The 16,373-nt window shown below is 43.5% G+C and overlaps 1 protein-coding gene across 4 annotated transcripts in view; it reads right to left on the reverse strand.

Annotated features, from left to right (window-relative positions):
• DDHD1 (DDHD domain containing 1) overlaps positions 1 to 16,373 on the reverse strand; it is a 464,003-nt gene that overhangs the window by 23,397 nt on the left and 424,233 nt on the right. For 2 of the 4 annotated variants that reach the window (XM_069208549.1, XM_069208547.1), the window contains one exon: positions 13,940 to 14,183. In XM_069208549.1, the coding sequence (XP_069064650.1) occupies positions 13,940 to 14,183 (244 nt within the window). The remainder of the gene's footprint in view (positions 1 to 13,939; positions 14,184 to 16,373) is intronic. The other 2 variants (XM_069208550.1, XM_069208548.1) reach the window with 1 other exon arrangement.

Here is a 16,373-nt window from a genome sequence, read left to right on the forward strand (position 1 = left end):
GTGTGACTTGTAAGTCACTGCTTGTTTTGAGGAGTTTTGGGACTTTGGAACTTTCATCTATTTTTTTGGAACTGTCCCCCTCTATATTGTCCCCGAAAACTTCCACGCAGATATTGGCTCTGATAAGTGGGCCTTGTTTGTGAGGTCATGGGTTCTGTGCTTTGCCCTCGAAACCCCCCTCGAAACTGTGTTTTCCGAAATGTGCCTCTGCTCTGTGGGGAGTAGAGTGCGCCCATGGCTTTGGCCGTGTCAGTGTCCTTCTTAAGTTTTTCGATAGCAGTGTCCACCTCCGGCCCAAACAACTGCTGTCCGTTAAATGGCATATTGAGCACAGCTTGCTGTATTTCTGGTTTAAATCCTGATGTACGCAGCCATGCATGTCTCCTTATTGTTACTGCTGTGTTGACAGTTCTAGCAGCTGTGTCTGCAGCATCCATTGCTGACCGTATCTGATTGTTGGAGATACTCTGTCCTTCTTCAACTACTTGCTGTGCTCTTTTGTGGAACTCCTTGGGCAAATGTTCTATAAAATGTTGCATTTCGTCCCAATGAGCCCTATCGTATCTGGCCAACAAAGCCTGTGAATTTGCAATAAGCCACTGGTTTGCTGCCTGTGCCGCCACCCTTTTGCCTGCTGCGTCGAATTTGCGACTTTCCTTATCTGGAGGTGGTGCATCTCCTGAAGTATGTGAGTTTGCTCTCTTGCGAGCTGCCCCTACTACAACTGAGTCCGGTGTTAGCTGTTGTGTGATGTACACGGGGTCTGTTGGTGGCGGTTTATATTTTTTCTCCGCTCTTGGAGTACTGGCCCTTCCTTTTACAGGCTCCTGAAACACTTGTTTGGAGTGTTTGAGCATCCCAGGTAGCATGGGAAGACTCTGGTACTGGATGTGTGTGGACGACAGTGTATTAAATAGAAAGTCGTCTTCAATGGGCTCTGCATGTAGGCTGACATTATGAAATGCCGCTGCCCTCGACACCACTTGTGCGTAGGCTGTACTATCTTCTGGTGGCGACGGTCTAGCTGGATAACAGTCAGGACTATTATCGGACACTGGTGCATCATAAAGGTCCCATGCGTCAGGGTCATCTTGACTCATCCCTGTGTGGGTCGGGGATTGCATCATAGGTGGCGTGGCTACCGGTGATGGTTGTGGAGAGCATTGTGGAGATGGTGGCGGGGTTACTTGTTTAGCCACCTTTGCCTGTGGCTGCTTGTCTTTCTCCTGGAAGGCAAGTTTGCGTTTCATCCTAATAGGAGGGAGAGTGCTGATCTTTCCCGTTTCTTTTTGGATGTGGAGCCGTCTTTGGGTGTAGTCTGGCTCCATTGTCTCTAATTCCTGTCCAAATCTATGTATTTTCATTTGTGAGGACAGTCCTTGTTCCTCCGTGTAGGAACTTGATTTTGGTTCCGAAGCCGGATGTTTCTGTATCGAAACCTTTTCGGCTACTTTTTTAGGTTCCGACGAAACCTTTTTTGTTTTCGGCGTCGTGGTCTCTCGGTGCGACTCATTTCGGTGCCGCGGTCTCGGTGTCGAACCTGCTCGGAGCCACTATCTCGAGCCCGAGATTGCTGTGTGGCGGTATCTCGACCGGAGTCGGATGACTTTGCCACCAGCGTGCCCTTTTTCGGTGCCGATGATCGGTCACCTATTTTTCGGGTTAAGCCATGGCCTGTTGGCGGTGGCGTCCCCTGGGCTTTTGTTGTCTTCTCGTGAGTTTTATGTTTCGACGTCTTACTCACGGTTTTCGGCGTTTCTTCGGGATCGAGCTCGTCCGAGTCCGATTCATGGATGGAGAAGCTTTCTTCTTCCTCCTGGAAACGCCCTTGTCCTGTCGGCGCCGACGCCATCTGCAGTCTTCTTGCTCTTCGGTCTCTTAATGTCTTCCTCGACCGAAACGCTCGACAGGCTTCACAGGTATCCTCCTTGTGCTCTGGAGACAGACACAAGTTACAGACCAGATGCTGATCTGTATATGGATACTTGTTATGGCATTTTGGGCAGAAGCGGAATGGGGTCCGTTCCATCAGCCTTGAAGAGACACGTGGCCGGGCCGACCAGGCCCCGACGGGGGGGGATCGGAAAAACCCCGAAGGGCCACCGGAGCTCTTCAAAAGTCGGTGTCGATCTGTTATAACTAACCCGATACCGAACGCAAACAATACCGACGATTTTTCGGAGATTCTAACTAACTTTCCGACCCGAAACGCGGAGCGAAAAGGAACACGCCCGAACCCGATGGCGGAAAAAAAACAATCTAAGATGGAGTCGACGCCCATGCGCAATGGAGTCGAAATGGGAGGAGTCCCTCGATCTCGTGACTCGAAAAGACTTCTTCGAAGAAAAACAACTTGTAACACTCCGAGCCCAACACCAGATGGCGGGATGTGCACAGCATGTGTATCTGCAGCTACACATGCCATCGAACATATATATATATATATATATATATATATATATATATATATATATATGTATATATATATATATATATGTATATATATTTTTTTTAACGTAAATTAATTTTAATTACTATACATTAATCCACCCACCTTCGCGGACAGACAAAGGCAATGCGTGACAGGGGCTTGCCGCGGCCAACCCCCTACTAACCACTCAACTATGTGCCACACACAATCTTTGGCAGTGTGAGGTGGAGGTTGCCACTGGGCCTGGCCTCCCTCCAGGCCTTGCGGCCAACCGCCTATAGCCACACCAACCCCCCGCCACGCACAGCCAAAAGCAGCTTTGAGTTATTAGACAGAACCGTCTCAGCATGACAAATTCTACTTAACGTGGAAGATTGTGTGCCCCATGTACTAACATATGTACATGTGTCTTTTTTGCTTTAGAAGATGGGCTATCTGTAAAATTTTCAGCACAATATGAAGGCTGCAGGCAATATAATATTTAGCACCATCAGTCCTTGGTTATTTTAAACCTAGTGTCTTTTTTGACAAGACATGCATAGACTGAATCTTAGTAGATACTTTTAGATACTCTGTGGTGTATTTCTCATGAGGGTTTCACGATCTGGACACTGTGGTACAGAGTAAATTCTCACCATAGAGAGAACACTCTTTACAGTACCCACTTTTCTTGACATATCAACTTCATTTCTCAGTGTAGGTTCGCTGACTGAGGGGTTTGATACAGATAAAAGCTGTTCGTAGTAGCGCATTCATTTTTGAACAGACGTTGAGTATCTTGAGGAACTTGGCTTTCTCTGAACGGTTGTATACATATTGGACGCCATGTTCAATGAGGGTTTCCCATATATCTGTTGTTGATTGTTAAAGTAAACTAGGCTACCTGTGAAGACTATGGTATAGGTTCAATGTTGCACATAACACATGCTTGCTACACCTGAGGGAGCTGAATATGGCATTAATGATGATTTAGATTATTCTGAGCTATGCTGTACTGACTTTCAGGCCTCTAAAGCCATACTAGTTTATAGAGTAATGTGTACAAAAGACGACTGTATGGTGCCATCAGTGATGTCATAAATTATGCCGTAAATGATTTCAAACAGCATGGCTGGGGCACCAGTTGTAGTTAGATCTGCTAACAGATGAATTAATATGTTTTTGTAAGTTCAAAACATGAATGCTGTCACCTAACTATAACGCCGCTAACTTTTTTTTTTTTTCCAGTGAATTTCAAGGGATATTTAATGTAAAGTAATATTTAATTAACATAAGTAAATACACCCCCCACCACACACACACACACACACGGGGTTGCCAGCAGGGCATGCGATCCAACAATGCGCTTGGCCTTCATCCACCCCCCACCCCCAGGCAGCCTACCCCTCATGGCCTTTGTCAGGGTGCAGCGAGGAGAGGGCCACTGGGAATGGCCCTGGGGACCCATCCCCCAAAGCTGTTTTTTTTTTCTTTTTAAGGGGACAGGGGCCACACAGCACCCCCATCTCCGAGTTTTATTAGGCCATGGAGACCCCATGGCCCAGGGCCTTATTAATTTTAAAGGGGAGGCCTTATTTGGCCCTCAGGACCCCCATCTTCTAGAGACTTTTTGTTTTTTTATTACTATTGGGGGGGGGGGGGCGCACATTCCTAGGTCCATAGGACCCCATCCCAAAGGGCCATTTTCTAAAATTAAGGTGGAGGGGGCCTGTGGCACCCCTTCCCGAGTCTTATTGGTCCCTTGGGACTCCATCCCCTAGGGCTGTTTATTCACATTAGAAGGGAGGGGAGCCATAACGCTCCCTCCCCAAGTCTCTCTAGGCCCTGGAGACCCTATGCCCTAGAAACATACATAAATATCAAAAAGGGGATGGGGCACATACTCCTGACGGGGTTCATAAACAGACTCAAATATCACAGTGACTGTCAAGAGTATTGTCAGTCTTACCAGTATTGGTGAGTGAATTGTGGAGGAAATGTCTCCGGTTTTTTAATATGCTTGTTCCTCCTCTTGTGTCCTGGCATTTGATATCAACTTGATATTTTGAAAGTAACCTGTCCTGGTCTATAAGCTGCTCTGAAGTGATCATCCAGATCTGATTCCTCTTCTGCTTTAGTGTCCAGAAGCCTTGACAGAGGTTGAGGAGGTATCATGCTTGGATAGTTACGTTCCGGGAATAGTGGCGTCACAGGGAGTATTAATGTTGTCAATGGTAATTTTGTTGAGTAATGATGGGCAAAGTAGTTGACTGTGGTTATGTCATCAATGACTCATTCATTGATTGGTCTTTCGTGGACAGTAACTTTGAATGCATCTTCTCCCTGTGCTGTCTTCTCACCTTCACAGACGTAGATGAGGTTCTGTCACTGGTAGCATTAAATTCAGCTTCTTATTCTGCATACCTGGCAATCTAGGCATTGACACTGGAGAGTGTCTCTTGTTTCGTTATTTCCCTGCTGAGTCTTTGAGATGCTTTTTGTACCTTCTTTCCTCAAATTCTTCTGAGAAAAAATATTTAGCCATGGATATGGTCTTTGAGGATTCTGCTTCATTCAGTTTTCTTCAGCTCCTTTCTTCTCAGATTTAGAGAACTAGCCTCAGATTTATCCCCTGAGGAGGGGGCTCCAAGGTGTGATTCTCTTGAATCCACTTGAGAAGTCTTCCCTCAGTGAGGTCTTGGCAGAAAATGTTTTCCAGATCTTGCAATCTTTGGCCTTGGGGTCTAGATAGAGACAGTATATGCATCTCATTGTGAGGGGCAGCAGAAACAAAACCGCATTTTCCACAAGAATCACAAGCCTTAATCATGCTCCTTTTGAATTTCTCCATTTTTGAGGGGCAGTAGAGCTAGAGAAACACCTTAAGCCCAAGCAAAAGGCTAAAAAAGCTCACTTAGCTGTACTTGAAGAGTACAGTTCTGGAACTTCCTTCAACAAGACATGCAGTAGAAATCTGAGTTGTGAAGTCCTCTGGAAAGGGTGATTATTCATCATAAGATTAGTGTTCAAGTGAAAGGCCCAGGAGACAGCATCCAACCGTGCCTTGATTCAAATCATCATATTGGCACTTCACTATAGAACACAAAGATGCCCAATGAGAGCCCAGCCATCCTATTGCATCACTATGACCTATGCTGTGGAAACTAACAATGACACAGCCAATGAAGACACCACACATCTTCTCCTTTACAACAAATAAGTACACAAGAAAAGTTACAACAAAACTGTATACAAATATAATTAAATAAAACAGATAAAAATAATTTAAATCGGAAATTACAATAAACGATATAATCAAATTGTCATGAGAGTAATTAAGAACTCTTGTAATCTCTACATCTAGAAGGAATTATTCTACTTTTACACTTCTGCATGGTTTTTCTTTTCGATCCATGAATACATACTTATCATTTTCTGCTAGCAAATTAATGCTACCTTGTTTCTTAGATCTATGTTCTAACAAAATCAAATTTTTGCCAAATGTGAAACATTCCACCACTGTTCATTAGACATTTTTGCAGCTTGACCCCTAATCACAATTATATGAATAGGATATGTGAAATATGGCATTCCTTTTTGTAAGTGAACAAGTTATTTTATGTGTACAACATCTCCAACCCTAAATCTGTTTTTTTAATCACTTTAGTTGCTTTATGAGTTCTTAATCTTCTCACACTGTGCAACCGTTTGTCACTCATTTTTTCAGCCTTATTTGACTGTTTTTCCACATCACATCTCTGATGAAGTACCTTAACTTTTCAAAATGGACACAGTGATGACCAGACTTTCCTTCCTCTCATGAGCTCAAATGGCACAGTTCCTGTCAATGAATGTGCCGTGGTTCTGTATGCCCATAATAATTCTCTGATTACGTTTTCACAATTATCATTGGTTATAGGTTATAATGGTACTCAGGATGCACTCCACCAATACTCTGTTAAACCGTTCTAGTTTGCCATTAGCTTGGGAATGATATAATGGTGTGCATAAATGTTTTATTCTCAATCTAGTCAAAGATTCAGACATACTATCAGAAGTAAATTGAACACCATTATCTGTAAGTAATTCTTCAGGTATTCCTTCCTTGTTGAAAACCTCAAATTACTGCTTTTCTGTTTGGTTCAGACACTCTTTTAACATCCACCCATATGGATAAATGGTCACCTAAGCCAATGATATATTTCATGTTGTTGGGTAGTACATGGAAAGGACCAAAACAAACACTGCAACCTTTTGACAAACTCTCTCTGAACATTTTACAGGAGGAGGTGTAGATGTGACCAAATGTTTCACTGTAAGCACATTGTACATGTTCTTGTACAAGCAATTCCACTTCTCGAGCCAACCCAGGCCACAAAAAAAAAATACCTCACTCTGCGTTTAGTGGTGGGTACACCCAAATGGCCTGCATGAGCAGTTTCTAAAATTCTTTGCCTAAAACAGACAGGAGGAATCAACTTTTCTTCCCTCATTAATAAACTATTCTCAATAGACAATTCATCTGCTATCTTGCAAAATGGTCGTAGAGAACTATCTAATGATTTTCCTTTCGGCCAACCATTTGTCACCTTTTCCATAACTTGTCTCAGTATCCTAGTTTTTTCAGAGCAATTCTCCATGTATCCATATCATTACAAATAACAGAATCCTCTACACTAGCTATAATGCATTCTTCAACTTCAATCTCATCCATCATATTCTTTTCATCTAACTCCTCAGCAACTGTCATTCCTGATAAGAAGTCTGCTTTCACATTTTTCCTCCAACAATATGGATTGTTGCGAATTGAAATTCTAATAATTTAGTTGCTAACCTTGCTAGTCTTTCAGTAGATTTCTAATTTTGTTGCCTAAAAGTGTGTCTAATAAAGGATAATGATCAGTTCTTAAACAAAATGTTCTTCCTCACAAGTAAGCTTTACATTTTTTCTATGCCCCCTACACATGCCAACATCTCTTTTTTATTACTGAATATCTTGTGTCTACATCCTTCACTCATCTGGATGCAAAACCAATAGTAAATTATTTTCAACCCTCTATCTGGGATAACACCGCTACCATGACATAGGTAAAGGCATCCACTGTAATGAATATCTCACGATCTTCTATATAAGCTTGTAATGCTCACAATTATGCTGACATGTGCCAGTCCATACAAATTATGTCCCTTCCTTCTGCAACAATTGGAAACATTCTGTAAGATTCGCAATTTTTTTTATGAATTTAGAATAAAATTCACGTAGACCCATGAAAGAGTGTATTTATTCTTTGTCCGTAGGATGAGGAACTGTGATGATCCCTTCTACAATAATAAGCTTGGGTTTGACTCCTTCACTAGATAACACATGGCCTAAATACTCAACTTCATTTACTGAAATTATGCATTTGTCTTCTCGTAAAGTAACTCCATTATTTTGCAAAGTAGTTAAAACTTCTTTGATATCCTATATATCCAAATCACGTGTATCAGAATGAGTTAGTATGTCGTCCTGGAATACCCCTACCCTATTCATGTCAGTAAGCATTTGAGATATTACTTTTTGAAACACTGACACTGCTGAGGCAAGTTCAAATGGCATACAGCAAAATTGATATATACCATCAAGTGTTACAAATGCAGTGAGATGTTGCGATTTCTCATCTAGTAACAACTGATGGTAAACAGCCTTGAGATCCAACTTCGTAAACCATTTGGACCAACCAATGGCAGTTATGAGATCTTCAATACGTGGTAATGTATCATTTTCCATCCACGTAGCTTTGCTTACATACCTGACATTCACACATAGGTGCAAAAAGGTGTTTAGTATTGGTGAGATGCCTGTTTTTTAAACCCAAATAGTGGAACAATAGTACTTCTATGAGTATTGAGGGACCTTCATTTTATCACTTTTACTTGTTGATGGTACAGGGCTGCTGAAGGAAGGGATGGAATTTAGCCTAGAGTTTAATGTTGGGCTCCTGCACTCTACTGTATCCCACAATAATGATCTATGCTAGACTAGCTCCCAGCCCTTCCAATCCACTGTCTAAAACAGAGATCTCATCCTCTAAGAATTATTCAAATTTGGTTACACCTGTACTTTACACTACCCCCTGGCCTTCTCGCTATAGTGTGGGTAATCCAGTATCCTCTTTCTTTGCCTATTGTTCTAGTCATCCAAAGCCCCTGAATATTGCCAACTCCCCCTTACAGACTATCTTAATGTACATGACTATGGGACATCAGTCGGAACACCCAGGTAGAGATAAGATCCTTGAATGCAAATGGTATGATTTCTTTACTTAAACACCCCTACTCAGGTAATTAATTTGACTCCTTTGGAATCCAAAAAGATTAAATGCAATGGTCAGCCCATGTAATTACTAGCAACACCCCCCACTAACTTGCCAAATATTTCTTTAAGTGGCTTTACGAAATGTAGAGTAGATGTCATTGTCAGGAAAAAAAAAACTTCCGTACAATTTTTGTTTAGACATAGACTGGTTCACAAAGCTTAATTTTGGAACTTCCAAGGCTGCAACATTGCTATGTGCTCATTAATAAATCAAATACATTAAGCAGTGAGATGTGAGAGAGGGGAGTGGCAAGGAGAGGCGGTCGGACACAGAGTTGGTTGTCGGCTGTTTGCTGGTCAGAGCTCACCTGAGGCCTGCTTTCCAAAAGGAGCACAAGGAGTAAAAAGCAAGGAGCGGCTGAAGGCCCTGGGCCATGTCTAAGTCACAAAGACCGCCAGGGACACAAGACCTGCAGGCTTGGAGGCGCTGCAGGAGATGCCGCAAGGGGTTGCAAAGCACACAATAGAGAGCATGTTTGTAAGGGTGAGTGCTCAGGCAACATGACACCTTGAAGCACCATGCTGACATATTGCCCTGTTGCCCCTATCATATGCCATTCTGCTTAATACCTTGCCCAACATGGCTTGATCTCAGCCTGCTGAAGCATCCCGGGGGCAGCAAGCAGAGAAAAACCACACTTTACACTGTATCCCGGTGAGGGACCAGCACTAGTCCAGGGAGTGGAGCAGAGGTGGCCGTATTAGCTCAGGGTGGCTTGTGTCCACCGGCAAGTTATATACCAGCACCGCTTCCCCTACTTATCCTGTAGTCTATTTCACCTATTCAGCAAGCATGTCTTTACAGTTGCTATATGTGATGCCGAAGGAGTATCTGGATTTCTGCCACTGTACTGTACTCATTGGGCAGGTTCTGCTCAGCACTATTTCGATACGGATTGATACTGTTTCTCCCAGTCGTAGCATACAGTGTTTACACATATGGGGGTAGTACTTTCTCTCTTGGCTTTCCATCTTGGTGACAGTGGATGGTGGGCCTCGTTTTTTGCCTGCTGATTCTTCCAGGGGCTTTTGCCTGTTCCCCAAGACTTGAATATACGGGGGAGTATGTGAACTAGTTTCCCCCTTAGTGCCCATATGTCAGAGAATGAGATGGACCCCCTTCAACCCGGACACCATTTGCCCCCACAATGGATGTAAAGCAGTCAAGACATCTGTCACAAGCATAAATTGAGAATAAATTAGAAAGGAAGAATTCCAGCAGAACTCGGGACACTGGACAAGCTCAGGTAAACCAAACTATAATTTGTTTTGAGTTGAAGACACACACAATACTGAATGGGCTTTATCATTAACATAACATAGAACATCTTTAAGTGACAAAGAAAATAATTTCTGCAGGTGAAGGAAAGCAATAGCACTCTGGACTGCACTAGCAAGAAACAAGGTTAATGTCTGATGAAGAAAGACTTTGCTATTGACTAGTCAAGATATGGAGAGCAGATGTTTAGACTGGCCAAGAGTTCTAGTCATTCAAAGATGGTCTACCATCTATGTGTAAACTTGATAAGAAGGCTTCCAGGAAGGGCATACATGAATGCTCTGACATCATAGATGCAAAGTCACTACTGACATTAATTTGATAAATGTGGGGTCGAGGTGAGACCCAAAGCAGGGCATTAAACCAAAGGTGGCCTCCAGAAGAACATTAGAAAATTCAAGTAGCAATGCTTTAAAGGTTTGAGTTAGTGGCTATCTTATAATTAAAGACAGCCAATCTTGCACGCAACTCCAACATATGGAGGATCTCTGCCATGATGACATTTATAATTTTTCATTTCTGAAGACCTTTACATTCACAATCTGGCTAAGGATTACCACTCTTTCTGAATGAAAATAAGCTATTCTATTCAATATACTTCCTGGTCCCCAGTCTTTCTGGGGATCAGGAAGTAGCTTGAATAGAACAGCCTGTCTTCATTCTTAGTTTAGAATATTCTTCACAGAATACAGTGCTTTCATTTGTCATTTGAAAGGGATGAGATGAAGGAAAAGTTAGAGTAACTTTACGGTGTCACCTGACAAATGGAAAGAAGTACCAAAACTATGTGTAGGGCCCACTGGTTGGAGGTAAACTCCTTCCATTCATTCAACAATCTAAATGCTAATTTCCCTTTCCCCCACAATAATGGTACTGTTTTGAAGTGGGTGGAGTCACTACATTGAATAGATTTTACCACTGCAAGCACTGTGGAAGACTGTGAAAAGCCACAGAAGCCAGACCCCTTGAATGTCCTGTACTGCTAATGGAACACGTACTGGTTCACTTGCAATGAGTCTAAAGAAAATGAGAAGAAGCAGAGGGAAGCAGCATGGAAACTTACACAACAAGACTACCAATTTTCAGTGAAGCACTCCTCCACCCACCATGCCAGAGATGGTAATAACCCCGGTCCATTTGGTTGAGATGTGAAATTCTCCCGCTTGAACTATGCAATGTGAAATCCTCTTGCTTGAACAATTCCCTGAGATGCTAAATTACTTGCATTTCAGTCACTTTTTTTTACCAGTGCTCCAGAAATGTCTTGGGTGATTTTACTTGTGAGAAGACATATTGCTTGCCTTGACAGTCCATCTTTGGTTGCACAGGATACTACATAGCTTCAGCAATCACCATCTCTTTAATCTCTAGCAGCTTCTTCCTGGCCTAGGAGTCCAGATAAGTAAAAAAACAGAGTTGTCTTACCTAGCATCACAGACTAATAATATACCACCTCATGCACAACTACATTTATACATTCCATCAAAGGAAGCTCCACCATCTCTGTCCCTTCAATATTTACTGTCCTTCCCCAAGATTCTCGGGGTATGCATTGACATTCGCTACTCCAGTGGCTGATCTGGTACTGCTTGTGTAACTCCCTCCCATCTTTTCATGGAGCAGGTCCAGTGAGACTGGTGTTACTCCCAGCAATGAGATAGGTGCCCCTTAACATCATATTTGCCAAAAACATTTAGGGCTAGTTTTGAGTTATATCATCGCCATGATGGAACAGTCCTTGAAAAAGGACATTTATGAATGGGAAGCAGCTGCATAACTTTCAAAAATCTACACTTTAGATGTCAGGACCCTCAGCTGTCAGAGCAGGTTGTCTGCTATAGATATCCACATACAAAGCCTTTACACACCTGAGCTGGGCCTGTTCTCCCATCATCACTTTAGCCTCTTCTGTGGATACCTCCCCAGCCTGTGCAAGGTAAAGCATCCCCTGCTTGAGAAATGCCCCTTTTTTAACTCTGCTTTTCTGTCATGATGCTCCCTTGGGAAGCACTGTTCTCTGCCACAGAGTTCAGGTTCTAGGCGGCTTCTATGTCTGTGGAAATGTAATATGGGGAATTAGAATGCTCGTGGTTGGGGTGTTGCTTCATGAGCATTGCTAACACAGAGAGAGACCGGACCACAGAACCTGACGGAGTGGGCCTAGCATACTAATAGAAGAGGATGTTGTGCACCACTCACTGGTGATGAATGTTTTTTTTGTCTCTTGCCAGGCTTTTAACCTACAATCCCATACTGAAAAGCAATGGATGCAACCCATTAACACAGTTAAGCCATGGTGTACATTGAATCCATGGCCTGCTCACCGTGTTTCACCACTTTCTCTGGTGCCTCTCCTGACCACCCCCAGACTCTTTCTGGGTGGAGTCAAACAGGCATGGCCACAACCAGATTTACATTTGAAAGAACACAACTATTTCGATCTCAATCTGAAGGGCTGCGTCAGCTGCTTTATTTTCATGAATGCTGGGAAATGTTTATAGAACAAGCAGAAAGGCCCCCCCTAATTAGTTTAACATGGCTTCAAACATGGAAGCAAGACTAAGACCTCAATGGCCGATTGATAAAGGACTTTTTTTGCACCTACTTGCAGATTGCTTTTAGGTGTATTGTGTGGCAGGATTCACAGAACAAAGAGTTGTGGTTAGAGTACACCCGATGAGCTCCATATTCCTGCATTAAATATAGAGCTTAACCAAGAGTATACTGATGTGCCACAAAGGAAACACCAAAGGACAAAAAAAGCAGAAAACAGGCATGAGAAACTTGTAAAAGCACTGAAATACAGTATCTTTGGAGTGCTGAAAAAGGAAACTAATCTGAAACACAAAAACAGCACCCTTTGAATGCACATGTATTTCTTTTTGCAGCAATTCTTATGTGGTACCATGGACAAAGCCACTAGAAAGCTGCAGAGACATCAGGCTTGAAGGATACAGGAAGCAGCAACAGAGCGTGAAGGCCTGCAGGAAGATGCGTCGCTGGCGCAGGTGTACTGGGAGACTTGAATGCAAAGAAGTAGCAACTACAGGTTATGACTGTACTGGCAGACAGCTTTACTGGTACAGACTTTGTGGTAAGTGAATACGAGAATGCTGTGCTCCAACTAGAATTTGGGAGTAGCGGTCACTGTTGAACATTATCCGTACAGTATAAGCATTAAAAAAAATGAAGAAAAAACCCCACAACTTCAGTTACAATTTCTCAGAGGTAAATCAAATGCAAAGAAACTGAGCTACGTGGTGTTCACACAGTTGAGGTTCTATCTAAAGGGAGCCATATTGTACCAACACTGAGCCAATGAAGAGCTTCCTGGATCTTTGCCCAAATATTGACAAACTACGGCACGTTCGGCAGGAAGTCTGCAGTGTCCATCTGTTTTGTTGCTGAGGCAATTTGGCAAAACAGTTTTGAAGAATGTTATACATAAAAAACATGGCATGTAACAACTTGGCTGATTTTTGGATCATCTTGTTGCCAAACATGCTGTGAACATGTGAAGGTATATGCAACTGGCTTTACAGCCTTGCAGGCCATTTCATAGTTCAGTCTGCGGCTTTTCTATCACCACTACATACAGTGATGATCAATTACAGATGACAATATAATATTAACCACATATCGTTTGTGAATTGTCATAGCACTGGATTGTGTTAGCTTCAAAATGAGAACTTGTGCCTTGTTACAAATACTCAATGGTAACGTTATAAAAAATGACAAGTAATTTTAACAGCATCTATAAAACCACTCTTGGGTTCTTAAATCACAAAACAGAATAAAATTAAACAAAGACATCAACAACAAGCTGTTTTTAACTTATAGTAATAAAACATTAACATTTCAAAAGAGGTAATATGTTTCACAAAAACTTTACCTAATATACCTGCTTTGCCTATATTTGTTATAGACTCGCCATAGTGTCGTCGAGACAGTACAGGTGACGTGGATGGGCTTGGTATACTTTCAGTATCTGAGGCAGAGGTAGTTTCTTTAAATGTGTTGAGAAAGCATGGCTTCATCAACCTGTAAGGAGTAGGATTTGCTGTGTTGTACCAGTGGATTTGAACAGGAGAAATGTTGATGTAATGCTTCAATAATAATGGCTCCAGTCTATATGCCTAGAGGAGAAATTAAACAAGAGAATACATTTCATAGTGCAAACAGAGAAAAGCAGAACTGCCCCCCAATCTTTGGCATAACAGGGGCAAAGTAATTTCACACAAAAAGACCATGTATGCCATTAAAAAGAAATACTTCATTCACAATGGGCAAAAACAGCATACGCACATTTTTGAAATGCAGTAGTCATAATCAAGTGAGACAGCACCACAAAATTTTGTATTGTACACAACACCTGCTTGCCAAATGTGTGTAAATCTGACACCTTTTATATGAAAGATCGCTATGCAAAGTACAAGTTACTTACTGTAACGGGAGTGCCGCCGAACGCAGCTCCCAAACACCTGTCGGGGGAGGAACACAATGGCCCGGGGGCACGAGAGGAAACCTCCCTGCCATGACGTATGACGCTGAGGGCGTCATAAACATCAGAAGAGAAGACGGACGAGAAGGATCGGGAGAAAAGAAGGAGGAGCCGAGAACGCGGGGAAGCCGGAGTGAGGAGATCGCCATCGGAGCATCGGAAGAAGAGAAAGAGACCGCCGTGACCGGAGAACCGACAACGGAAAGGGAAACCGCCATCACCAGGGGGCCGGAGGAAGAGAAGGACACCGTCGAGGTCGGAGAGTCGGTTGCAGCGAGGGGAAGCACCGCCATCCGAGTGCCCAGGACGGAGGAAGAGACCCAGAAGTCAGGACGCCTCGAAGGAAGGAGGAACCACTGGGCAACTCCCGGCCCAGACGAAGAGAAATCGGGAGATCACCCACGTGCCGGCCGCGCCCCGGGAGGGACGTGGCCCTCCCAGGTACGTCTATACCCTGCCTGGCAGACTCTGTCAGGCTGGCTGACAGGGAAAAGAGGGAAAGGGGGGGGAAGAAAGGGAGGACGGGAGGACCTCGTGAAAGAAGGGGACTTACCAGGAAAGGAGAGGGGGACCTAAACTGCTTTAACCCACGGACAGGGACACCACCCGAGAAACCCTAAGAAAAGGAAGAGAAAGGGATTTTTTTTTTGGAGTAAAAAGGAAATAAGGGCACAATACCACAGAGTGATACCCACCACCAGCACCAGCCCTACCTAGTCCACACCACCCTACTAACCCTGTTTGAACCCTTGTCTTACCCCTACTTTATTCACTTACCTGATTACTTTTATTTTTCTTTTTCTTTTGGGAATACGGGAGATCGGAGGACGGAAAAACCAGACCGCCTCAAGACGGAACCAAGACACCACCAGAGACTGTAAAACCCAAGCAGGGTTTTGGGGAAATAGAAAATAGGGCTAATCTTGTGGAAAGAAACAAGAGAGAATTGGCCAACTTTAAATAAAACAGTTATTATTCCCTCAAATAGTGGTGCCAGTCGCATTCTTCCAATATCTTACATCATTCCGATAACGAACCCATTTACAGTGGTGTCAGAAGTGGGATATTGGAACAGGCGACAGGAGAACCCTAGAAAATGGAGGGGGTGCCCACAATGGCGGATATGATGCAGCAACTAGCTGAGGGGCAACGCCATCTGCAAATTGTATGGGATGAACAACAGAAGGCAGCCAAGGTGGAAAGGGAGGCTCTGCAAAACGCGCTTAAAAGTCAGGCTACTATCATGGCCAACAATCAGTTGGTACATGACAACGCGATAAAGACTTTGACGGATACCATTGCAGCAACTCGGGTACATCCAAATGTACCTAGTTCCGTTTTGCAGAGATATCAGGAAGGCGAAGACCCCGACGCCTTCTTTACTAACTTTGAACGCGTCGCCATTTCAGCCACCTGGCCGCAGGACAGATGGGGTCAATATATCGCTCCCTTATTAACCGGGACCCTCCAAGCAGCATATCAAGCGGTTAACCCGGGTGGGACAACACCCTATCCGGACATCAAGAAGAGCATCCTAGAAAGGGTCGGCTTTGATACAGAACATTATCGGGTTCGCTTCAGGAAGGCCAGGTGGGGCCCCTCTGAGAACCCTCGAGCTTTATATTTTAGGGTCAAAGATTTAGGTCTCAAGTGGCTTGGACCCACAGGGACGAATAGGGAAGATGTTATTGAGGCCGTTCTCCTAGAACAATATCTAGACGCCCTACCCGCCAATACTCGCCATTGGATCAAGCAACACCCGAACCCCGACACGAATACTACCATTGAGCTGGCCTGTGCTTTCCACCGCTCCCTCGAATTCAAA

The sequence above is a fragment of the Pleurodeles waltl genome, chromosome 9 (genome assembly GCF_031143425.1).
Source record: "Pleurodeles waltl isolate 20211129_DDA chromosome 9, aPleWal1.hap1.20221129, whole genome shotgun sequence".
NCBI classification, from domain to species: Eukaryota; Metazoa; Chordata; class Amphibia; order Caudata; family Salamandridae; genus Pleurodeles; species Pleurodeles waltl.